Source organism: Gymnoscopelus braueri, assembly GCF_963280865.1.
Source record: "Gymnoscopelus braueri genome assembly, chromosome: 15".
Taxonomy (NCBI): domain Eukaryota; kingdom Metazoa; phylum Chordata; class Actinopteri; order Myctophiformes; family Myctophidae; genus Gymnoscopelus; species Gymnoscopelus braueri.
This window is the reverse complement of record NC_137620.1, coordinates 22,492,678-22,519,437: the sequence shown is the minus strand read 5'-3', so window position 1 is coordinate 22,519,437 and position 26,760 is coordinate 22,492,678. Positions and strand designations below refer to the sequence as shown.

Below are 26,760 nucleotides of genomic sequence, written 5' to 3'. Positions count from 1 at the left end.
GGAGGCTGAAAACGACCTCCTGGGCTGCCTGCTAATTAAGCTCTGTTTAGCTTGGCTCTGAAGCAGCCTTAATACTGAACAAAGATGTAACACAGAACAGCGATACGAGACCAAGAGGGGCTAAACTTGCTAAGTGGTGATAACAATCAGGAATGTGGCTCCTAGGAGCCTGTGGGGTCTTTCTATGGAGATCTGTGTGGGTTTGGCACTCATATACTGTAGATAGCAGCAATGGTGGCTTTGGGGTGGAATTTAATTATGAACAACAACTAAAGACTATACAAGTTAACTTCTTTCTTTCTAATGGTGTAGGACTGCCTAATTACTGTTGACATGACAATATCTTCCACATGTTAACATGTCAAGATTAATCTATGCCATACAGTAACCTGTATAAGCACTCCATTGACAATGATTGGGACACTAATGCATTGGATGCATGCAATATAACATTTTGCTTAAACTTTAACTTTAACTTTAACAACTGAAGTCAGAAAGTGCACTCTCATCCTCAGGTATGAATACCGTCGCACAGGCACACTTTCCATCTTTTATTCGCTGGTGCTCTTTGTTAGCAAGATATCACTGGTTACATGATTTCTCTTGTTCGCTACAAGCTATGGGACACAATAGTGAGTGCTGACTAATGCAGGCCAAACTTTACTAGGCCAAAGGAATCACATTATTTCAATGTTGAGAATAAATGAACATCCTCTTTGGGGATAACCCTTTTCAGGAAAGTAACAAATGCGTCAAGTTACAAAAATGTAAAATGTCTGTTTTGGTTTCCACCTGTTGTATCAGTGCCAAGGTATCTTATTTGCACCTGTGGGAGCAAGACCATTTGGCAATGCATGAGACGGCAGTAAAGGTCTGCACCAATCTGTCACACTCCGCTGCACATGTGAATGTTCAAACAGCCCCTTTTGATCCTTTCCCAGGTATAATGGCCAGGTCAACCAGGTCAAATGTAATTTCCCTTTTATTTGATTACTGTTCAAAAGGGTGAGAGTGGCGTTGAATATTCAATTGGTAAGGTGAAGAGGGGTCATTCGCTCAAGCGTGGGAGCACTCTTGTTGTGGCCAGCGAATGGAGAGAAGGTTCAGTCTAACTTTATGGTCAATCACTTGTGAGGGGAAGTATACAAACACATGCATGCACGCACGCACAGACGCACACACACACACACACACACACACACACACACACACACACACACACACACACACACACACACACACACACACACACACACACACACACACACACACACACACACACACACACAGCACAAAGAAGCACAATTAGGCAAGATAAATAAATGCAATCATCATAGCCTGTGTTCTCACTGCCCTTGAAACACATGCTAAACATCAGGGGATGCTGGCGTCTTCAGTACTCATTTGTTCCTTTGTCTCAGCTGCTTACTTAAGAATATAGAGTTCCCTCCATTATACAATCAATTTTCGGCAAACAGAAAATTGCAATGAGCACATGCGCATCCATTTCAAGTCAGAGTTCTAGTTTGCTGTGAATGTAGCACCACCCAAACACTACAGTAAATCAGACTTGAACAGATTCACAGTTGCACAGATGTCTAGGTGCCGTGATGAAGGCATAGGGTCACAGCGGCCAAGTTAGATAAGACAGCTGAGTAAGGCCTGATTTATACTTAGTTGTGAGTAGGTGTCAAGCACTGAAAATAGAAGATCTACAACATCTACTAGTAGATCGGCTATTTTCAGCATGCGACACGATGCTCAACTAAGTATAAATTAGGCTTAAGTGATCATTGCTTAAGAAACCTGCCGTAACTAATTACAGACGGAAGTTTCCTCAATAATGCTGACGGAACAAGAGCAAAGTGATGCGAAAATGGAGCAAAGATACACCCCGCCCAAAAATTTCAGCGTGTGTGTGTGTGTGTGTGTGTGTGTGTGTGTGTGTGTGTGTGTGTGTGTGTGTGTGAGAGTTGACGCGTGGTTCTGCATAAGTTGCCATGTTCCGCTTCAAGTAAACTCAACCCACAATCAGATTTTTGCCTCCCCTCCCACTGTCCCTCCAACATAATTCACTTGCGTTCATTTCTGAGGCGTAACATGGCTGCAAATGTTTCCTCACCCGTTTGGTGTGGGGCGTGTTACAGTATGTCATCGCAATGCTACAGATGCATCGACTCAGCATGGGAACTGCATGTCCTCCACTTAATACAGTGCCATGCCTCACTGTTTTGAGAACAAAATGAGCGACAGCGTGGCGTAGAACAGATGACCTAATGTGGAAGTATATAGCTCTGATCAATGTTGAACGCAGTTGATGGGGGAGGGGTGACATGGTTTACGTCTTGAGGTGACATGGTCCCAGAGCAATGAAACATCTGTGAAGGGTGGTGCCCACTTGTTCACGCCAATGACATACACCACTCTCACTCCCTTGCCACCTTTCCCCTGACAACCACGACAGGGCTTGCCAACTACGCTGGCACTCATCCCAAATAGCACAAGGGCTATCTACATCTGTACTGGTTGGGAGGATCACTTTCTTGCCCAAGGTTCATACAAGGAAAACACTCAGAAGGTCATCATTAAAACAGAAAAGACAGTTCCCCTACTTTTGATTGCCAGCAGGTTAACTCACAGCTGCGCTAAACAGCAACGAGTACAAATGTTTTCAAGTCGAGGCACTAACCGGGTCTTCTGGCTTTTGGTTCGTAGGGCCGTCGGGGAGAGGTTCCTCTGGAAGGTGGTCACGGCGAATCAGGGTGAACTCTCGGATGAACACCGCCCCACCATCATTGGCCTGCGCTCCAATCTGGGAAAGAGAGCACTTATCGTCATCTAGCTGTCGCAGAACTGTTGTGCAATGTTTGCAGGACATTCTCTGGGTGACACAATGTCAATAGTCATATCATAACCACATTTCCGTTATTACACAGAACTATCTAAATAGTGTCTGCTTATTCTAGGGGATTAAACACACAATAATTTCAGACAACATTAAATACATTTTCGAATCTATTTTTTTGTTATGTGCCTGCTATGTTTTTTTTAATTATTTTGTACAGGGTTAACTATTATTAACAAAATTATTCTGATATATTTTAGAATCCTTATATATACTATATATACATCATAAGATTCTGGGTTGCCCTTATATCCCCCACAACAACGATGTCATTGATTCCACTCCTGCTTGGGGCCTGCTGTTTTGCATTCATTCCTCTCTGGCCATTCTTCACTGTCTCATCTAAATAAATCTAAATCTCTTAATGATTCCCTAAAACCAGAGGAAATCTCTGTAAAGGCCTTCCTGTTCTTTATAACATGATGCTTCCAGTGGATCCCAATTGCTCTTCACCGACTGTGAAATCAACTTTAACTCGCTCCGTTAAGACTGACCGTTACCCAGCATTCTCTCCACCAATATCAGTACTGTATATTTTGGAGAAAGGAGACTTATGGGCCCCTTTAGTGAATCCATAGTAAAACTCGTGTTTATGTTCGCCACGGTTTATTTGCCTCACTTTGCTGTCTTTGGTTCCCACCCTCCACTGCACTTCCATCCTTCCTGGCATGGGTACGGGACGTTTGGACGGGTGCTGGTGGTTACTGCAACAGCAGGGCCCCAGTGGAATTCACAACACAAGGCATCTCATATCAGATGATGCAGTAACCCGCAAGATGGTGAGTGTGTGTTAGATGGGGGGGTTATCTGGGCCCAGGCCCATTAGCAACACAGCAGGACCTCATTCTCAAGGATGCAGGAAACTCAGGGTGCCGGGGGGCCCCTCCTCAGCTGCTATCCCTGGGTCATAAACACCCTGTAATGACCCGGGTCAACTGCCTGCCTCCGGGGCCTGTGCCAAGACAGATTTGAGAGGGAATTGCGAGTGCTGGATGAGGGTTTTTGGGGTACTTGATGTTCTTCAGGGGGGTTGAGGGGAAAGGGGGGTGACTGGGGGGTGGGGGGTTAAAGATTTTACAGTAGAAAAAAATAATAACAATAAAGTGCTGCTAAGCAACCGTGACAAAAACACACACCAGTGTGGGAAAGGGCCGCTGAAGTGGCCATTTTAAAAGTGACAAATCGAATCGGTGCTAATGCCCTCAACTCAGCACCACTGAGTCACAATCACTTAGGCTGGGGCGGCATCTGAAACAGCAGAGGAGGTCAGTGCACGGGGAACTGTGGAGTTCTCTGATGGCCATCACATTAAATGTTTTTTGGGAGTTGCAAGTTCTCCACAGCGCTTATACTGTAGATGTCTTAGAAACAAGAACATTTAACTTTTTTTGTAACTAAGACATTTACAAGGGGGGGGAAAAAACATTCCATGGACAAACGTAGCAATGTGCACAAATGTTGCTATGGTTACAACAGCCATGTTAAGCATGTACTGTATGATTTGTCTGCTAAATGAATTCCCTGCTATGCTTCACTACACCCACATCACCGTAACACTATGTACAAAACTTTCACACAGCAACCCAGCTGTGCCAATACTTGGCATGGCTAGCCTTGGATTATTATATATTTATTATTTTTTAAATAAAACAAAACCAATGAGCACTGACTCTTTTTTTTTGGTCAGCATCAGTGCCCAGTGCTTACTAAAGCAGAGTCTTACACTAGGGAATCAGGCTTAAGTAGAGACGCTGGAATGTCAACTTCCACACCAAGTCTTTAATATCAAAAAAGAATTCAAGAGCGAAACCTCTGATGGATAATTCTTAATTTATATTCCTTCTTACAACAGTGTTGCTTGCTGAACTGCTACATCGTAGCTGATCTACAAGCTCACAACTCGTCAAAATATAATCAGGCTTAAGAGTAAAAAGATTATAATTACATGTGTTGCAGTAATCTAATGACTTTCATCAGTCATCTCACACAATCCCATTCCAGTCATTTTGACACCCTCCCCACCCCATCCCCCCTTATGGGGAAATTGGTGGACCTCACAGCAGGAACCTGAGGCACACATCACTGGGGATATCATTACAGTATGTTATTCTCGCCATGTCTCAAATGTTTAATGACCTCTGGTCTGTAAGTACTTGGGCAGCGAACGCATTTAACTGGCAAATTGAAAGCAACAGAAATGAGAAAATTCCTATTCCTGGATCGCAGCCTGCTGCTGCTGCTGCTGCTGCTGTTGTTGTGTGTCTGATTCAGGCAATTTGGAATCCCCCGTCGACATCGCCACCCTTGCACCGGTGCGTGTCGTCTTTGCCAGTGATGCTTAAAATTAAAAACGTTGCACAACCACAGAGCCAAGGGCGGCAGAGCCAAATACACGTCAGTGTGAGACTGTGAAGTCAAATATAAACGCTTCTATCGTTTAACCCATTCATACATCATCCTCTGTGTGTCGACGCAACATCCAGTTAGATTTTCAGGATCATTTGACCAGGAAGGAATGGAAGTTTATAATTCAACCTATGTAGAGTGTAACAATAATCAAGAGCAGGCCATTTGAATTATTTTTTTGTTTTTTTTGTTTTGGTTGCTGTTTTGCTCAGTGATAAATGCAATCACAGTAATGCTGAATAACCGCTAGGCCTAGTCGGCTGCACCACAAAATGTATACACAGTAAAATCCTCCATGTTAATTTAACACAGAAGTATTAATGGACCAAAATGGACAGGTCTATTTGGGTCAATTTACCACTTTCAACCTGGCGTCACTATTTTATGTCAATGTACTGTAGGCAAATATTTTTGAAAATTCCTATTTCTTCTAAAAAATAGCCGATCTACAGCTTCTACAGTTTGTAGATCGCCTATGTGTGTGAGTTATGTGTGATGGTTCTGCATTAAAGTTACCGTGTTTCACTTCAAGTAACTGAAATCAGATTTTTGCCTCCACTCCCACTGTCCCTCCAACATTATTCACTTGTGCTCATTACTGAAGCGTACCATGGCTGCAAATGTTTGCTCACCCGTTTGGTGTGGTGTGGTGCGGGTTATGTCATTGCAGTGCTGCAGATGCATCGACTCAGCATGGAAACTGGTTGTCCGTCACTTAATACAGTGCCATCTCTCACCGTTTCGAGTACAAAACGAGAGACAGCGCCGTGTAGACAACGTAATGTGGATGAATAACATCTCTGTTCAATGTTGAAAGCAGTTGATGGGGATGGTGTGTGTGTGTGCGTGTGTGTGTGTGTGTGTGTGTGTGTGTGTGTGTGTGTGTGTGTGTGTGTGTGTGTGTGTGTGTGTGTGTGTGTGCGTGTGCGTGTGCGTGTGTGTGTGTGTGTGTGTGTGTGTGTGTGGGAGGGTGTGTGTGGGGGTGTGTGTGTGTGTGTGTGTGTGTGTGTCATTGTCATTGCATTCTCATATTCTTGGTACATTATAGCGATATTACACTACTGTATATTTCAACACCACTGGCATACTATTTCTATACAGAACAGCCATTGTGGACCCTAATGCTGGGTGCCAAGTCAAGTACACTGAAATTAAGACGATTTGGGGGTGTGGGGTGAAAGCCTGTCAGCTAATATGAACGGAAAACCACTTAAGTGACCAGATGTCTTTGCTCCAAAGTTGAATACAAACACAGAGGCCAGTGAACACGGCCATTGTCTATTTCTCCCACAATTATCTTTCTCAAACACTTTCAGTGTCACGACACTGAACTGTCAAGTCATCCTTTCTGTGTGATGCCTATGCAGTAATCTCCCTCTGGTGCAGTCATTAGGAGTCCGAATCAGTCATGCGGGCAAACGTACCGCTTATTTAGGGCTGTCGACACCCCCCACTACAGCTCACTGTAAAATATGAGTGTTATCTTAACTCTGAGACCCTTACTGATCCATTTCTACACTCATTAAATGATTTTATTTTATTTATTTTTTTACAGTTTTTACAGTGTCGAACACAGACATGGAAACACCCAGTTGACCCCGGCTGATCTTGTCCAATTCACGATGTGCATCCAGGCTATAAAGCTTGCAGAATTGACGACTAACAGCAAATGACAGCTTAACTCTGTCTCACTGGGCCTTCGGAAAAGAAGGCTCCATCAAACCCATTTCCCTAAGAAAACACACTGGTTGTTCAACACCGATGTCAAGCATCTCGTACGCCCCCCCCCACTGGGCCGAGTCATTAAGAACTGCCAGTGCTCAGGACGTCCTCTGGTTGCAAAGTGGCCCCAGAGTTCAGGGTTATGCTAACACGAATTGAGGGGGGTTGAAGGTTACTGGGAACATCCTCTATTTGAGGCCCTTTGAAGGACCTTGAGGTTGGGTATTAGTTGGTCTATGGAGCAAAAGCGAGGGTGCCAGTTGAAGTTCCCACAGTGACATTGAACCGGTGTCTCTGACCTCTTCGATGCTGCCACAGTACACACGTACACCACCCACTGAGAGTGTGCGTAGGGCACCATGTTCCCAAGGGGGAACAAGAATCAATCTGATTGATCGATTTCAAACTCAACTCATGTATTGCAGAGGACCCGAGGGAGTACGGTGCCAGGGGTCAGGTTGGTTGTAAAAGCAGTTGTCCAGGGCTACCGATCCGACAGATATCCCTATATATAGGCATGTACTGATGACTGATCTCCATAAATGGGCAAAAACGGGACAGACAGATACAGACATTGCCATATTGGCTATGGGCATAAAAGGGACACAGGCAGATAGACGGACAACAGGTACTTTTATAATGGGTACAACGGGTATTGCATGACCAGGTGGGGAATGCTTTCCCCCCTTGTATCTTTCCCGAGTAGGCCAGTGCCCATTCTAGTCTAACTATAAATGCACAAAATCTGTAGTTCGAGAACAGACTGGCGGTTCAGTTTAACTCACTTCAAGTGTTACTCACTTTAATTACGTTTTCAGTGTGTCACACATGTGCGTGCACACAAATACTGCATGATGGAGGGACAGTGCTATAACGTGCGTATCTTGGTACAAATACGGTTCATCTCTGCCCCCGTCTCCTGTTGCCTTCCCATTCTTTCCAAATTGTTACAAAGGCAGGGATCAACAGACATGGCCTAATTCACACATAAGACCAGGGAGGAGAGCCCAGCAGCAATGTTGAAAACTGGGACAATTTAGTGTTGTACAGATACTTGTCAGGACTCGGACACCCAGCTTCACACTAGAACAATCCCAACAAAACCGGGACATCTGGTCAACGTAGGTAGGGCATGTTTAAATTAAAAGACACATACAAGGTCGTTGACCGAAGGTGGCCTGTGATCGATTGATCAAGCTCAGTGCAAGAGGCTTCACCATCACAAAACCTACACATGCAGGGCTTACAACTACAATGTTTTGTGTGTGTGTGTGTGTGTGTGTGTGTGTGTGTGTGTGTGTGTGTGTGTGTGTGTGTGTGTGTGTGTGGGGGGGTGTGTGTGCGTGCGTGCGTGCGTGCGTGCGTGCGTGCGTGCGTGCGTGCGTGCGTGCGTGCGTGCGTGCGTGCGTGCGTGCGTGCGTGCGTGCGTGCGTGCGTGCGTGCGTGCGTGCGTGCGCGCATACACGTGCCTGTCACTGTGACAAAGGGCAAAGGGTAAAGTGAAACAGGGCACCAGTCGCGTTGATTCATTAACCTCCATGGCTAGTCAGGTTTCAAAGTATATGTTCCGACCAGGGAATGAGACAGGAAGTGAACTCAGGAGCAAGGAGGAACCTTCAAAGCACATAATCAACAGTAATAACACCAACCCGATATTATAATTGGGCTTTCCTGAAGCGCAGTGCCAACTTCCACTGTTTGGGTGGAAACTGTGAAAAGCAAGCGACTTTTGCCATGGTACGGCACGCCAAAACCTGCACTTGTGTTTCACGCACTGCTGCCTTTGATTATTAAGATCCCGTCCACTGTTTTGATAAGGGTGGCCTTCTTTTTTTTCAGAGGCCAGCTCCTGCCTGAACGAAACCTAAGAGGAAAAGATATTTTCACTAATCCGCTTTCAAGAGGATCTATGTGAGCTTTCACTTAACACATATTGGATGAAGAAACATCACTGTATCCTTTTCCTCTCCCTCTTCTATACCACCTTTCATAATCTGGGGAAACGGGTATCGTTCTCTTATCCGAGGGCTTTCGTTCGGATCCGTCTCCGGGGCCCCCACACACAGCGGTTCAACAACGCAGGGTTTTTCCATCCGCCAAAGTAGGGAAACATGGGATTCAGAAGTGCCTAGCTCAATATTTGCTCATTATAGAGCAAAGGACTGAGGCTGCTCCATGATCTCAGTAGTGATGAAGGTAAAAGAGCTGCTCCATGATCTCAGTAGTGATGAAGGTAAAAGACCATCACAGGCTGCCGAAGGCAACAGAACACCATTTGGTGCAAAGGCCAGAACAACAACAAAAAGGTCAGGTATAGTATTCACCCACAGGATCCCTGCACTGCAACCGGCAGCAACTAAGCTCTCTGGGGAGAATGTTTTGTAAAGTATATGTATGTATGTATGTATGTATGTATGTATGTATGTATGTATGTATGTATGTATGTATGTATGTATGTATGTATGTATGTATGTATGTATGTATGTATGTATGTATGTATGTATGAAATGTATGAAATGTATGAAAACCCACCTCTTCAGGAAACACTACCCTTCCTCTCTGCCTGACCTACTTGTTGTTAACTAGTTGTACGAACGCTTGTTTTCTATTGCTGTATTGTTTATTGGATCTTGTTTAGTCGATACACTTATTTGTTTTAGCTCATGCTCATTTGATTTAGCTATTTTGTCTCATCTGTTTAAGGAAATAGGTAGCTGATATATTGCACTTTTACCTTAGCGCTAGGTATACTCTTGGTTGCTTGTTTTTGCAGAAAATGCACTTAAGACTTCTGGTGATTAGTAGTTTCCGTTCCCTACCTATGTTGAATACACTTATTGTAAGTCGCTTTGGATAAAAGCGTCTGCTAAATGACTGAAATGTAATGTCATGTATGTATGTATGTATGTATGTATGTATGTATGTATGTATGTATGTATGTATGTATGTATGTATGTATGTATGTATGTATGTATGTATGTATGTATGTATGTATGTATGTATGTATGTATGTATGTATGTATGTATGTATGTATGTATGTATGTAAGTAAGTAAGTAAGTAAGTATGTATGTATGTATGTATGTATGTATGTATGTATGTATGTATGTATGTATGTATGTATGTATGTATGTATGTATGTATGCAAGTACAGTATGTATGTATGTATGTATGTATGTATGTATATTTTTATTGATTGATTGATTGATTGTTTTTTTTGCATTGATTGATTTTATAAAATTATATATATATATATATATAAAACTTTAATCGTTCAGCACATTCTCTCATTCCTGATTATTTAGGCATCCAAAATTCATCATTCCTTCTCCCAGGGTCTTTTAAGACATACCTCCTCCTATCCACCCTCTATGCCAGATTTCCCCTCAACTCAAGTTAGTTAGTAATCTAAGGTAATGAGGAGTAAAGTTCCTCCTGAGTGCAATCTCTCCAGTCATAATGGAAAGAAGAGTTAACAGGAGCTCCGCTGCCACCCTCTTCAACTCTCATGACCTCTCATTATGGAGAATGTGAGAAATGGGCAAGAATAACCCCCGCTTTTCATAAACGGAAAGTTTTCCTAACGAGGTCATCACATCCTGCTGCTTACACTCTTATTACTTCAACTTCTCATATCTCGTAATGATGCATGGCATCTCACTGGTGATGCATGGCGTCTGTTCTGACACAGCCTTTTAAGGAGGAGAATGTTGATTCTGCCTCATACTCGTGCGACTTGGACACACACACACACACACACACACACACACACACACACACACACACACACACACACACACACACCCCACACCCACACCCACACCCACACCCACACACACACACACACACACACACACACACACACACACACACACACACACACACACACACACGCACACAGAAACACGCAAGGACGGGCATGCCTCGCTGTCCCACATTGTCAAGGGGCATGATATAAGCCAAAAGGGCAGGCTTCAGAATGTTAAGCCCCTCAAGCCCTCTCAAGGCGAGTTATTGCCCCGGCTCAGGGCGGCCACCGTAAGGGAGGCTGGGCCACTTAAAGCAGTGATCATGCCACAATCCAACGCCGTGTCCGTGAGAACCCATCAGCTCGTTTGTCTTCAGTCTGTTTACCGGCACAAATTCCTAAACGGGGCCTGAGGGGGTGAGAGGGAAGAGACAGAGGGTAGAGTGTTCGGTGTTCCGAAGCATGTCTGAAAAGCTGCTTTTACGATGACCGACTGTACCGCTCAACGTTGGCGTTCGTGGTATTTGATTCCACAAAAGGTCAGGGCTTGCTCACAGTATTGTCGTCTGCTAGTGTTGCTCGTTTGGCTGATATTTGGGGTAACATATGCAATTAACACACTAATGAGTGTGTATTGGTTTAACATCGACACAGATAGCTACCACACGTTTAAACCAGTACAATGTACATGCTCATAAATATGGTACCTGTGTAGATGCTAAACAACACCTACGCAGATACCGTATTGAATGAGTGTGTGCTTGACGCTGTGCTTACCGTCATCTAGTGGATTGTCTACATATTCATTACCTTAAATGGAAAAAGAATTGTGCCATCTGCACTTTGAACTTGACATGGCAAGACAGCATCAGCTGCTGATGGAAATAGTACGTCAATAAAATCAAGACTTTGACCCAAGCGCTGAGTATTTCATACAGTATAGGTGCTGCAACACAACTCCTAGTTTCCGCTCTTCCAAGCAACACACCACCACCGCAGGCTGGAAAGGGTCTTCAGTGCCCTGCCCAACAATGGCAGCGCAATCGAAAGCTCCAACTGAGCAGCACACGCTTCCTTTTAGGAAGCGCCGCACTGCAGAAATCCCAAAAGACCCACATTTATGGAAGAGGAGCTCTAAAGACTGGTATCCTCCTGACCTGGCCTATGAGAGGAAAAGACTTCATCGAAGGTGGACCGTACACTATGGGACACTAAGTGAACTCCTCACAGAGTCATCGCTGACAGACTGGGACAGTTTACAGGCAATATCTGCCACAGATGGAAAACGTGTTTCAATGCTCCTGAAGATGATCAAATGAGAACAAAACAGGTAAGAGGATGGTTTAGAATACATGGTTTGTTAAATTGAAGTGGTTTAATATTGGAATATTGTATACATTTCTTGTGCATTTTGGTACTTTTATTAGTGTTTTAATGTTAGTAATTCTAGTTTGAGTGGGAATCCCAAGATATGTGTCAGAAATACTGATAAAACATGATAACAATTCAGGACAATCTGTAACCCTAATCTTGCTCAACACAATGGGAGCATAACTTTGCTTTCAGGTGCTTAAAGGTGCACGTGGTTAAAGGAATCCATTCAGGCGATATTGTATATTGTGGTTTTGCTATTGCATTATTATATGATGATCATTGATCAATATTTTTTGTGATGCAAATAATTTGATGCATTCGGTGAACTTGAAGAAATTAAGCCTCCTTTGCTAATCTTCACATCTTTGTAAAATCATCATTCATAGACCATCCATTGGTGCACATAAAATACGCACGGCACTTAAAATAGCGCAATGCAGTGGCTCAGGAGCTAGAGCAGCTGTTTGGGAACCGGAAGGTTCCCAGTAAAATCACAGTGTCAAAGTGTCCTTGAGTAGACACTGAACCCTAAAACATAGCTGGGCGCTGTTCAATAGTTGCCTATGGCTCCTAACAGTTAGGATGGGTTAAATGTAGAGATCAAATTCCAGATATGGAATACCCCAGATATGGAATACCCCAACAACAACTTAGTATGTAACATACCAAGTTGTATTGTCTATGTAACATAGACAATACACTAACACACACATTAAGAAGAAATCTAATTCTGAAGAATTACAACACAAAGTAGTTTTCATAATGCCCAAAGCAGGTGTCAGGAAGCAGTGGCATACTTTACATATACGTATGACAGTCCTCTTTCAAAAGAAAGCAATAAACAATTACAAGGCCACAACTATCTATGTTGGTTCAGTTAAAAGGTTCCTCAAGACACAAACAACTCCTAAGACGTCAGCGAGGGACTGTATGACGTATACTGTATGTTTACAATCCCCAATAACTGCTGGCTAGGCCTAACGTGAACCTGAAACTTACTGTACCATCAACACAGTTTTTTTTACTGGTGGAAGAGACCTCTAAATGTGCACAAAACATGGACAGAATCACTAACTATACGTTACTGCACACTTATGTTTTTGTACAAAGGTATATAATACAGGGGTGCCGATGGCCTAGTGGTTACGGCACAACCACATATACGACCAAAGGGAATGATGACCTTTGCTGCGTGTCGCTCCCTGTCTCTCTCTCCCTGTTTCCCGTCTCTCTCCACCACTACTATCCAAATAACGGCAGAAAAGCCCAAAAACACATTTTTAAAAAGAAAAAAAAGGGTACATATTACATCTATTCATGCAAATAAAAATATGTAGTGTTGGCAGAGGCTGGAAGAGTATGTCAATTGTTTGTATTAAGGTTAGCACCTTCACGAGTGTGTTCTTACCTCTACCAGAATCACTAACTTAGGCTAGGTTTTCATTCATAGCACTGTTTACATTTTCTTCATTTACTCTCTTTCAGATGCATTGATCATCATGTGACAGGATACAGAGCAGAAGACGTCAATGGACATAGAAGGACATACACTTTTATCTCAGCAGAATACTTAATGTGTAGGCTACACTTTAAAACTGTACAGCATAAAAAGTGTTAATCTACCTCTGAGAGTGTAAAAATGGACCCAAGCAGGTCTATTTTTATTAGATTGTACTGTATAGTACTGCCATTGTACAAAGACATTCAACAAGTGATTGTTGGTCATATTGTTTACTGTTTTTTTAATAAAGATTTTTGGGGGCTTTTTATGCCTTTGTAGATAGTACAGTAGGTAGACAGGAAACGGGGAGAAAGAGATGGGGAGTGACATGCAGCAAAGGCCGTCGGGATCGGGACTCGAACCCGCGACGCGCCGTCAGGCTACATTGGAGCCTAGGAGCCCGGACAGCTAGGCCAGCAGTCCGGGTCTTTGAACTTGTTTTTATATGCATATTTTGATAGATGTCAATTGTTTTAGTCATACATTATGGATGTACAATCCATGTAAAAATATGTACAGTATTAAGAATTGAGGTGGAAGATAAAATATTAAAACATCTGAGGTCAAGTATCTTGCATTTTTTTTCAACAGTATTCATTTTCAACGAGATAAAAAAAAAAAAGCCAGCATATTGACAGTATTAACTCTGTTACTACATGGCCATCATTACCAATCCCATTTCCCCAGCAGTTACGCCAGATAGTGAATCACTGGTGGGGACATGAAATAGACCAAGACGCTCTTTCACATTCATTCAATTTAATCATTATTTAAAGCAGGCTAAACAAGCTCACTTCCCTGGTGTATTATCTCTTTAGTTAAACATTAGGATAACAGAGCTGGTGAGAAACAGATTGACCACAGCTAGGAATTGAGCCCTCACCCACAAAGGGAGATTCAAATATTAATATCTGGGTTTAAAGAGCCCGCAGACTTAGTGACTGAGCCACATGGTATCACGCTACTCAATAAACCCAGGGGCAACAGGATAAGTCATCATGCACGGGGCATCATCTATCATGTCACACCAGAGCTGTCACCAGGCGCTTTCCTATAACTGCCCATTAGCTCTCGCAGGACTCCCTCCTGACCGCAGAATTTCAGCCCGTAATACAAACGCAGACCAGAGTCTTGCAATGTGACCGTTAATCGTCAGCATAGCAGTGACTCCACCGCCTGCAAGACCCCTCTCAATAAATCACTTTCCGCCGCTCACCGGCTGAGGAACTGAGTGCAGGATGACCGCAACTTGAGCGCTTGACCAGTTCAACTGCACACGTTAATAAGCAGCCAGCTTCCTGCCTTTGACAGAAGCAAACAGGTTCGTCCACCTGCTGACCATGTGCTGGACCACAAGGGCTCACCACAAAGTGCTCTGCTTTACCACATGAACCCTAGCGTCCCTATTCTGGGGCAAACATTCAGCAACCATAGCAGATCTACAAGCTCACACCACGTCACAATGCGATTTAGATGTGCTATTTTCAGCGAAGAGATTTGCTGTGTAGAGGGAATAAAAAGTAGCATAGGGAGGGGGACTCCAGTCAATGAAGTATATAGAGTTTAAGTGGTTAAGCAAGCTTGTTTTGTGCCGTAACACCACAGAGCCAGCATCTCTTCACTTACAATGCAAACAGATGAAGACACTGGACCCAGAGCTGTGCACCATCCGCCAGAAAAGAGAAGTCTTATTACAGAAATAACCGACACTCGATGCATTAATCTCTGCACCAGACACATTGCGGTTACCCCGCTCAGGTAACCGCTGCTATTATATTTAATGTGGAGGTATTTAATGAGGCTCTCAGACAGGCTCTGACAGGTCCGAGACTATAGCTAAGGAAAAGACATGACAATACCTCCTCCTCAAAGACATCACACAGTAGATGCATAACATACTGTAAAAGCATATGCTGCTGCCAGTGTTTTAATGTATACGCATACAGTCTGTATTGTCGTATCATTGAAACAGGGAGTGGGAAAGCCACCAGTACCCAGAGCGAGTGCAAGCAAACAGCATCCTACTTACTTAACCCTCGTTCTGTTTTGCAGCAGCACCATCGCGAAGGTGCTGAGTTGTTACAGAAAATGAGCGGGCCAGAGGGATCGGGTTTGGCCCCGCTGAGGTCCCTTAAAGTCTGGTGAAATTAAGTGGACTAGCAAAGCAGCAGAGCAGAACATGTCACACTGATTTACAGCTCATGTCCTCCTAGGAAAGCTGTGTGAAAAGTTGTATTCTCAGCATACTGTAGAAAAGATACATAAGTGCTACTTGGAACGCAGTACCTGGCCTGGAATACGTGCAGCTTGTGTACCGTTACCCAGTATTGTGTTACATAAAGAGATACTTTATGGCTTTTAAAAAATATCAATTCACTACTAAGTGGCTCCGTTGGTCTAATAGAAATGCACGTTTCATTGTCGTGGATCACTGGAAACGTCAGCACACCCCAGAATACTGTAGGTGCCTTGTGATCTAAGGCACTGCAGACGAAAAGCTGATACAAATGTAGCTACTCTGGCCAGTATGCGCTAGTGTCAAAACAAGATAGATTGAAACGAGGCCATCTGGAATCCACAACAAAGAAACGTGAGAAGTCGAGTCCGAACCTCAAGTGTCTGCAAGGAGCGATTGCCTGAACTGACCTCTGGGTCCGTTGCCAGCGGCAGGAAATGCTGTCATGCCCACATGGCCGGGGCAGATGTGGGTTCCCACGGTGATGGCTGCAACGACAGCGTGACAGAATGTGTGTGTGTGTGTGTGTGTGTGTGTGTGTGTGTGTGTGTGTGTGTGTGTGTGTGGAGGGGGGACATCCGGACACATCCCCGCAGACTATGGTGTCCCTTCCTGAAACATGCCAGTTCTTCCTGCTGTACCCGGCAGGGATGGAAGTTCATTAGACGATTAGAGAGTCAGGGCTCAAAGCACTGAAGCGACCAGTATAGAGACCAGGGAGGCATAGGCGTGGCAGAGCTGTCTGTCTGCCTCTTGTCCTAAAAGTGGCATAATGGATGTCACTGCATGGAGGACGGCGAACAGTCTCAGGGTGTCCCTGTTCCCTCTCCAAAAATATGTGTAAAACGTGAAAATGCTTGACGGGTTGTCCCAATATTAGAAAATAACGTATGAGACAGGGGTGAAGAATCCCTCCACCAAGTGCATCTTTTTCCCATTTCAGGACACCTTAGAGCGCAATTAGCACATCATGGCCACACCATGGCCACTTAGCACTTTTACTTACTGTACATAATTGAGAAAATATTGTCTGAGTAACCACTTTCTACATACGGATTGTTTATTACTGTTTGAATGGCGATCAAATTGCTGACTGGGACTATGTTTCCTGATACCACCTAATCAGAAACAAGCATTTTTTTCCATGGCTATTGTATAACATAATTCATTGTATTGTCTAAGCTATATAAACATTGTACAGGTATGTATCTGCTGTCAGCAACTGAACAGTACAGCAGTGCACCAACAGTATGTAGCCAATCTGCAACCAAAAAAGGCTAACACATGAGAAAAGTATGGTTTGAAATGAGGTCAATTGGGAATAGGAAAGAAAATGCAGGGAGCTGTATTTCTGAAAAACTAAATAAAAAATATCATCTGCCCATGGGTAAACTGTCATAATCTGTGAATGGATGACAGCAGAATTTACACCCACGTGGGACTCAGAGAGTGAGATGCTTGGACTAAGCGGGCGTTGCAAAGGATAGGGGAAAAAAACTATCCCAGACACACATGGTTTGAGCTGGATAAATTAATAATTTATTTAAGTTAATAAAAAGAATAAAAAATAAATGCCAGTGGTGTGCAAACAAACAAAATAGGCAAAGTGCATTAACTGGCTCGCCCCAAGATAAATGTGTTAATCTCTCAAGCATATTGTTTCATAATACCCCCAAAAAAAAGATATTCTGGCTAAGCGAGTCAGGGGTCTGGTGACGCCGTCGAAGGCGGGGTTTTCTCGGTTGAAAATCTAACCGAAAATCTAAATCTATCCAACATGAACCAATTGCCAAAGAGTCCCACTTTGGCCATGCCCCCATTTCAGAAAACAGCTGCACTGATAGAGCTATCAGACGGATAATAATGGAGTGAAACAAAAATTCAGGCTGAGTGTCGGTTCACAGGTTCAATTAAAAAAAGAATTGGGGGACCCTGGATAACACAGTTAGTAGTTGGGATTCCCCAGTGGCCCCAAGACTCACACAGTTAATTGTCGGGATTGCCCCGTGGCCCCAAGACTCACATTTCAGGAGTTCTCTCACTTTAAAAAATGTTAAAAAATAGCGGAAGTGATGCGCTGTGAGCTTTTTTTTATTTTTATAGCTTACGCAAAAATCTAAAATGACACAGATGCCTTCCCAGTTTAAATGGGTTAATACTTAATAGTTGGTATTCCCCTTTTGCCGCCAGTGTCTTGCAGGCCTAGCTGTGCTTCAAGTGACTAGTAGAAGCAGTAGAAGACTGGAGCTCTGACATAATAGCTGTACTTCCAGTTATCCACCCAGTTTACATCTTCCATCACACCCACTTAAGAGACAAAAATGCCATTTGTTTCCCTGACCATTGCTTCTGCCCATGATGGATGGCCGGGACTCCTTTTTATAGCTGGTTCCAGCATGCATCACAGCTGTGTGTGCATGTGCGTGTGCGTGCGTGTGTGTAAAGGAAGGGGATATGTAGGAAATTGTCACTGTTGGGAAGAAACCTGGTAATTCCATATCTTTTTATGTGTTCATAAATTAATGCATACTATTTTATACGTCACATTATTTATCAATTTCCTGAAAAGTAACGGTTTTGGACATATAAGGTTTACACCCGAGTCGACAGCGGACAAATGTGTAACAGTGCGGAGATAGACAGAGAGAACAGGAGAGAGAGTGTTTGTGGAGAGCCAGGGTGGATGATCATGACAGAAGCAACTCTTCATGGCAGAAGTTTAAGTGTCCCATGTCACACCTTCCTCTCTCTGTCTGGGATTCGGTCCGAAAGAACACACAAAGAAATCTTCAATCTGAGGATGGTGTTCAACAACAACACCATCTTCATTTCACTTTCCCACCAAATGCTGAGACGAAAAGGAAAAAATCTAAAGATGTCATTAATTACAACATCGCTAATTCCAGCGAGGGCTGGGTGTCTCGGGCGACGTGCCTTGGTGGACATCCACACGATGAGCAGGGCGTGTCCCCTACATAAACAACCAAGAGAAATGCGGTCAACTTAAGCTGTGCTCACACTACAGGGGTCTTAAAATCCTACTAAATTACGTAGGTTTCGTCACGCTCATAAGGAGAATCTTAACAGATTCTCGTCCCCATACTCTCAAACATGCACACATTTTGAAATCATAATGTGCATCACACACTACAGGATATTATTAGGATTATAGTGTCCGGCAGATCAATGAACCACCACGCATGTCTCAGCTGTCCATAGCACCGGATGATTCCTTTGCCGTCACTGTGTCAAACATCCGTCGTGCCTGGATTCCACTGGGCATGGTAGTGTCCATGGTAGTGTTCCAGCTGATCACAGCTGATAGCAGCCACTCTAGACCAGTGGTTCTCAACCTTTTCAGGCTGTGACAAACATATACACATATTTGAACTGGGGACCCCCCAAAATAATCATATTTGAATCATATTTGTACTGTCAAGCATTTTCGTGACAATTGATGCCTCTACAGCTCTGCTTCAAATTCTTTGAATAAAACAGCGACTGGAGAAGAGGAGGGATCAGATGAAGGTCTATTGGGAAGTTTAAACTTAAATATCCTTGTTTTAAATATACTTCCTCCCTTACTTACTGAAGTGTTGTACGGGACAGCCATAATGAGTAGAGAGGCCGTCTGGTAATCAGAAGGTCACCGGTTTTCCCCCCGCACTTGCCCAGTATATGTGTTGAAGTGTGTCCCTGAGCAAGAATCACCCCTAACACTCCTGAGCGCACATCATGACCATCTGAGCAGCAATCAGCTGAGTGGAGCTGAAACTGAATCCCCCCCCCACAGGATTAGTAAAGGCCTACTGGAAATTGCCTCTACACACATGAACACACTCAAACGGTCCCACAAACCCTAACCATTATATTGAAAACGAGCCCCCCATCCCGAGCACATAATGAGCGAACATACAACCTACTTCCAAGCTGTCAGATTCACACAGCACTGGCAGCACTCCAGCAGTGACACATTGAAGGGGTTGGGGGGGGGGGGTATCCCAGCAGCTGTGAGGAGCCCACCCCAGCATGGCTCTTCATGAATCTGATTGATTCATCGTCCTTGCTGCTGCTCTGTCCAGGAGTGTTAAGTAACCATGACCAGTGACGATCAGCGATTAAGCCTAAGCGTGTTTGTGTTTGTGTGTGAGTGAGTTATGATGAGCACGAATGCAGCAGTGTAACCGCCCTGCCCTGATGAAAGCAGCTACACAAATGAATAGCGATTGTGGTCACTGGTGCTGAGGCAGTGGTGCAGTGAATTAAAATTATGTGACTCCAAGGAGGGCATGCATGGTTTTGATTAATATACACACACTCACACACACACACACACACACACACACACACACCCACACACACGACACATTCACAAACATGCACATGCACGCACACACGCACGTACACGCACGCACAGCTGTCTATCCTCATCGTATTGATAGCAAGTGGGATGAGAATTGACAGCTGGGTAGCACTATTGCAATACAATGTACCATATGTAGCAGGGCATCGAGTTCACCAGACCATACATGTGTGCTCCTCCATTGCTGACGCAAACCAATGGGGGTTATACACACACAAAAGAGGTGACTTAACATCATCATTGGATGATTGATGAAAACAGACAATATGGAACTTAATTTGCTTTATGTCAAGTGGCCATTAATCTTTGAGTCACTGATTGATTACCATTTTTTTTAGGCTGGGTCATGTGACATTACATGTAATCTAAAAACACATGACATTCAAAACTGGTTAAGACAGATCGAGCCAGTTATTTGCAAACCTAATATATATGCTGAAGGGAGGATTCTGTGGAGACGAGAGAACCCAAGCCTAAGTAGTACACACAGGATCAATCTTCATCATCTTTATCAGTTTAGTTCAGAGTCGTGCGCTGCGCTGTAAGTGGAGTTTAGGGCAGGTTTAATGCATGCCAGCAAAAAGGGCCTGAATCCCTTGAGGGCCATGTGGGAGTGCAGCCTTCAGACTGAGGTCATGGCAACCTGGAAGGTCAAACTGAACAAACATAGTTTAGTTTTTGATCAATGTTCACTGCTATATTAGCAGTGGTGGAAAGTAACTAAGTACATTTACTTAAGTACTGTACTTAAGTACAATTATGAGGTATTTGTACTTTACTTGAGTATTTCAAATTTCCAATACTTTTACTTCTACTCCACTACATCTCAAATATTGTACTTTTACTCCACTACAATTATTTGAAAACTTTAGTTACTTTTCAGATATAAATTATTATATTATAAAACATACATTAACCACTTTAGCCATATTTTATACCTAGGCTATTTGAAAATAGTAGATCTGCTATTTTCAAATATTTTGTACTTTTACTTTTGGTACTTTAAGTACATTTTGATGCCAATACTTTTGTACTTTTACTCAAGTAAATTTTTAATTCTGGACTTTTACTTGTAACAGAGTATTTTTATATTGCAGTATTGGTACTTTTACTTAAGTAAAGAATTTGAGTACTTTTTCCACCACTGTATATTAGCTTCTCTTTTAAGAAAATAATAACAAGAAGAAGACGATCTATGGCGTAGGTCTAAAATGCAGGGTGCATTGGGGGTGTGTCTGCCTCCAATTTAGCTAGTTACTGCAAATGTGCCAGGCGCAAAAGGATTGTTTTTAATCTCTGAATTAGTCATGGCGGTTCTGGACAACTAGATCTCCATATATGTATGTATGGGTATGTATGCATGGGCATACATACATATATGTATGTATGGGCGTAATGATTACCAATGGTTGGTAACTACAGACGGACACACGGACAGACAAGTTGGAGGACACGCAAACAATTTTCTGCTGAGGAAACGGACCTGCTTGCGTGCACAGTGAAAGCATGCGATCATCTACAGGAACAGTATTAATAATGTGATATAAAGAAAATGGGTGAAAATGTTGTATTTGGGACATTTCTGGCCTTTCTCCATTAATTCATAATTCGCAGCTCCAAAATGGATATTGACGACGGTTACTGCTGTCCGTTGAGATCTACAGAAACAGATCTACAAGCTTGTAGATCCTTTCTGTAGATCTCAACAGACAGCAAGTTCCCAAAGCACTTGCCTTTATGACAATACATAAAGGTCGTCATAAAAGGTCCTATTTCTAATTGTTAAACCACTTTAACCCTGGCATCCCTAATTTGGTCAGCTGTGTGTGTGTGTGTGTGTGTGTGTGTGTGTGTGTGTGTGTGTGTGTGTGTGTGTGTGTGTGTGTGTGTGTGTGTGTGTGTGTGTGCGTGCGTGCGTGCGTGCGTGCGTGCGTGCGTGCGTGCGTGCGTGCGTGCGTGCGTGCGTGCGTGCGTGCGTACGTGCGTGCGTGCGTGCGTGCGTGCGTGCGTGCGTGCGTGCGTGCGTGCGTGCGTGCGTGCGTGTGTGTGTTTAAGGATGCATCGGTGTTTGCATACAACACTGAAAATCTGATTCCATAATCAATAGAACAGAATAAAATGCATGTTTATTCTACGATTAACTATGCTACTATTGACCTGCGGTGTTTCCGTCATGGTGGTGAGCTTGTGTGCTTTGGGAACTTGCAAGAACTGGCTGCGTCTTCGAATTTCTACCAGTCAAGCTGAACATGCACGTGTGGTCTTCTTTTTTCCCCTTTCAGTCCCTCCCTTCTTTTCTGCCATTTAGTTGACATACCTACCCAGTGTGCCCTGTTCTAGGTCTGGCACTGCCCCAGTGGCGTGCCATCCCTCCGTGACAGCACACACGCTAGACCTCCCAGAATCCACCTTGCCTGCTGATTGTTTTTTTCTTTCTTTCTTTCTTTCTTTCTTTCTTGGAGACATGGAACAAACCTGGCAAAGGCACAGTAGGCCTGAATTAAAACCACACATTTCTGCAGGCCAACCAAACTATAAACCCTGGCTGATGGAGCACAGAAATCTAGAGATTATTTCCAATTAGTCAGATAGGTGTGTGCGTGTGTGTGTGTGTGTGTGTGTGTGTGTGTGTGTGTGTGTGTGTGTGTGTGTGTGTGTGTGTGTGTGTGTGTGTGTGTGTGTGTGTGTGTGTGTGTGTGTGTGTGTGTGTGTGTGTGTGTGTGTGTGTGAGAGAGAGAGAGAGAGAGAGAGAGAGAGAGAGAGAGAGAGGGGGGGTCAACAAGCACATTCTGCAGAGTTCACAAATTTGTGTCACACCAACAGTGAATAGGCCACATGTTGGGAACAGTTAAACCCCTCAGCTGAGCCATGGATCAGTAGCATCCCGTGCCAATGTGACTGAGAACGACGTCCCAGCATGGCTTGGAGCGCACACAAACTATGTGTTTCATTGTTGTCATTCATTTGACTACATAGTCATTATTTGTTATAGCCAGGTGTGTAGTTATGTCTATTGTGGCTAATGTGCCATGCTGTTTTACGTTATATTGTCGTTTATTTCGTCATATTGGCCATGTTCATGGATGAAGGGGCATGGCTTTTTTGTTCTTGTCGAGTTCAGCTTCGATGGAGTAATTTTCATTGTGAAACCTACATTTAAAAGAGTTTCCTATATTGGCCACATGAGCCCTACAGAATAGCATGAACCCTATAGCATCTATATTCTGAGCATGTCATAGGCGAACATTTGGCTAAAATAGTCGAACATTCGGTGAAAACAGCCGATATACAACCTCACAACGTGACACAAAGCAACGCGTTGTGAGCTTGTACATCTGCACTATTTCCCCAAGGAGATTTGGCGTAGAGGGGGAAAAAAGAGCGTATAGACCCTGGGGGACCCTGGTCAACGAAGTGGTTAAGTGGTTGAAAAGTTGCTATGTCTCTTTCTGCTGATCTTCTCTCCGCAGATCTTCTCTCAAAAAGCAGTGCTTGTGGTTTCGGTGGAACCACTGCTGCATTCCTGCTCCCAAATTAAGCCTCTCATTTGCGGAGACGACCGACCGAGCTAACAATGTTGATTTCCATATTCCCTGGCATTCCCAGTGCCTGATCTCATGTAGCTGGCAGCGTGGTTAATAATGAAATGTCATCCTGACTGTAGCGTGGCATTATCTCTAACTATCCAGCCCTCCGTCCCTTAATCCACACTCCATTCTTCAATTTTGTTCTGCGTTTTTGGGGGCCAGCTGCACATCATGCACAAAGTGGAAAGAATTCTTGCCGTTTTACGCACAGAGTAGGTTCACTGCCCCTCCAACAGTTAGTTTTCCAACTTTCATTCAAATGCCATCACTGTGTGCTCGATAATAACAGCCACGTCTCTCCCCATTTCTTGATTAAGATAGATTTACTGTAAGCTCTGAAGCATGCTCGGGTATGATGGAAACCAAGCTCCTTTCTGTGGATTTCCTTTCAAATTGTGATAGAATGCTGAAATTGAATCTCTTTATGTGGGCCATCCATGCATGTTCTCTTGTCTAACAGCAGTCAGGTCATAATTTGAACACACACTCCGAGATGCCTTACCACTGCACTTGAACAGTATGCCAAAAAGTGATGCATTGATCTAAATAGGAATGTCCATATCACCCATTATTTTTGCTTCATAAACATGCTCAGATATGGCCCTATGAGAAATGAGAGAGATTGTGTTAAGGGAGACAGGTGGAGATAAATCTAAAGTATAAGTAGTATTTGACTCTGGCTGTGGGCCACATCAGGGCCTTATCAGCTGCCCTCATCCCTCACTCTCCCCCAGCAGAAAACTAACCTGCCTGTCATGCCTCTAAGAACCAAGATGATTGACCAACTAGAACTCTGGAAAATAGATTTTTTTTTTGTAACAAAAGACCATGCACGGGCAGTCAACTTTTGCTTTGTGGTTGCTCTTTTACTAGTGTAAGGGTCCATTTAAAAAAGATCTGATTTAAGCCATTAATACCGCGAAAGCATCTGTCTTTTTAACCACTTTAACCATTATCTTATACTTTGGCTATTCAAAAATAGCAGATCTACAAGCTCATAGCGTATGAGCTTGTAGATCTGCAATTTTGGGGAGAATCATGAAAATTTGTGCAAATCTTTGAATTTACATTTTTTCAAGCGAACATTTGTAACTCAAATCTTTGCCTCTGGGAATTCTACAAATGTCTTCTAAATCCTAACAGTTTAAAAAACTAAAATGATGTTGCTATATATCAGTGGTTCTCAAACGTTTTCATGTCAAGGACCCCCAAAAATGTATATATTTGGTCACGGACCAACACCTTTTTGTTCCAGGGACCTCCAGAAGCAAAGATTTGAGTTAATGTATATATATTCAAAGATTTGCAAAAATAATAGCAGATCTACAAGCTCGTAGTGCTATGAGCTTCTCTATCTGCTATTTTTGAAGAGTCAAAGAAATCTAAAATGACACAGATGCGTTCCCGGCTTGAATGGGTTAAGAGGAAAGCAGAAAGGGACACAGAATTGGCTTGAGTAAAATTTTGTCCTTGAGCACGAGGAACATATTCTGGTGGTTGCAAAATCTAACCTTGTTCAATATTGGCTTTTTGGATCTCATGAAAGGCTCAATCCCCCTCCTAACCATACTCATCAGGCTCCGCTCAGTGCCAGCAATCAATGACAGGCTACTCTGATTCTGCCCAACCAAAAAAAATGCCACAATGAGCAATTTATTGTTTAATAAAAGTACATCGCATTCCAGTCTCATGTCTCGTAGACCCGGTGGTTCCCAAACATTTTCATGTCAAGGACCCCCAAGTAGATAGGTATTTGGCCACGGACCCCCATTTGAAAAGATTTGTGCCATCGACCCCCCCTAAGAGAACATTTGTGAAGTTTTGTCAATTTGTAAATTTCTTTTTGAAAATAGCAGATCTACAAGCGAATACCCAAAAAATAAAATAGGGCTCAAGTGTTCAAAAACTGTTCCTCATTTTGCTGGGACCCCCGGGAATCCCCTCAAGGACCCCATTTTGAGAACCACACCGTTGTAGACATTCTCAGATATCCCGAATCCCCACTTGACCTAGCAAGCGACAACAGCAACATCCCTCTAACAGACAGGAAGGGGGAAGCCCAGAGGTTTTGTCTTTTAGGCCTTCTGAACATGTCAATCAACCTAGCCAGGATGTGGACAGAGTAGACTTGCAAAAAGATATGCAGAGATGATGATGTATTCCCAACTGCTCTCCCAAAACACACGGTCGATGTAATGTGACAACTTAAAAAGGTGTCTGTCCATCAGCTTGTCAACAACTGCAGATTCCAGAGGGTGCAATTACACATAGAGACTGACGCACAGCAACCCTAATGCGCCAAGAACAAAGATGTTCCATGTAGGCAAAGAGAGAGGGAAATAACAAAAAAAACTCTTAGCAAAGCCATTTCTGCTATAAAAAAAGGCAAGTAAGAAAGCCACAGCCGTAAAAGAAACTGCTTTTCAACATGATGAATGTACAGAAAATAAGGCCTTTGAAGATGATGCCCCATAAAAGGGGTGTGTGTATGGGAGGGGGGGGGGTTGCTCAGACTTGAGACAACGACGGTGTGCGGTGAAAAATTATGCAAACATCCTTGTCATACCTCTGTAATTACCAGAAAGCAGGGGAGGGAGCGGCTTGACGAATGACGCTCCTGACATATGGGCCAGGGCCAAAGTGGCGTTTGAGTAAGAGGGGCTGGGAGTGGGGGTGGGGGGCTTTGAGCGTTGTGGGAGTGGGGTGTTGGTTGGTGGTGGAGGGGAGCTTGGCACATCTCACCCTCCGCATTCCCTTTGTATTAAAGAGACAGATCGTAGGCGCCATTTGAACTCTTTAACACGCCGCGGGAGATTTATCTGACACCATGTGTTCGAGTACATAGACCCACTATGTCCACTCCTTCGTGAGCTGTGCGGCACCCGTTTGTCTAATATGTGTGTGCGCACGTTACATGTG

General features: G+C 43.6%; 1 protein-coding gene across 2 annotated transcripts in view; it reads right to left on the bottom strand.

Annotated features, from left to right (window-relative positions):
* The window catches only part of LOC308101810 (ADAMTS-like protein 1), a 137,642-nt gene that overhangs the window by 82,951 nt on the left and 27,931 nt on the right, over nt 1-26,760 (bottom strand). For both annotated transcript variants that reach the window (XM_080451291.1, XM_080451292.1), the window contains exon 2: nt 2,690-2,812. In XM_080451291.1, coding sequence (XP_080307417.1) covers nt 2,690-2,812 — 123 coding nt within the window. The remainder of the gene's footprint in view (nt 1-2,689; nt 2,813-26,760) is intronic.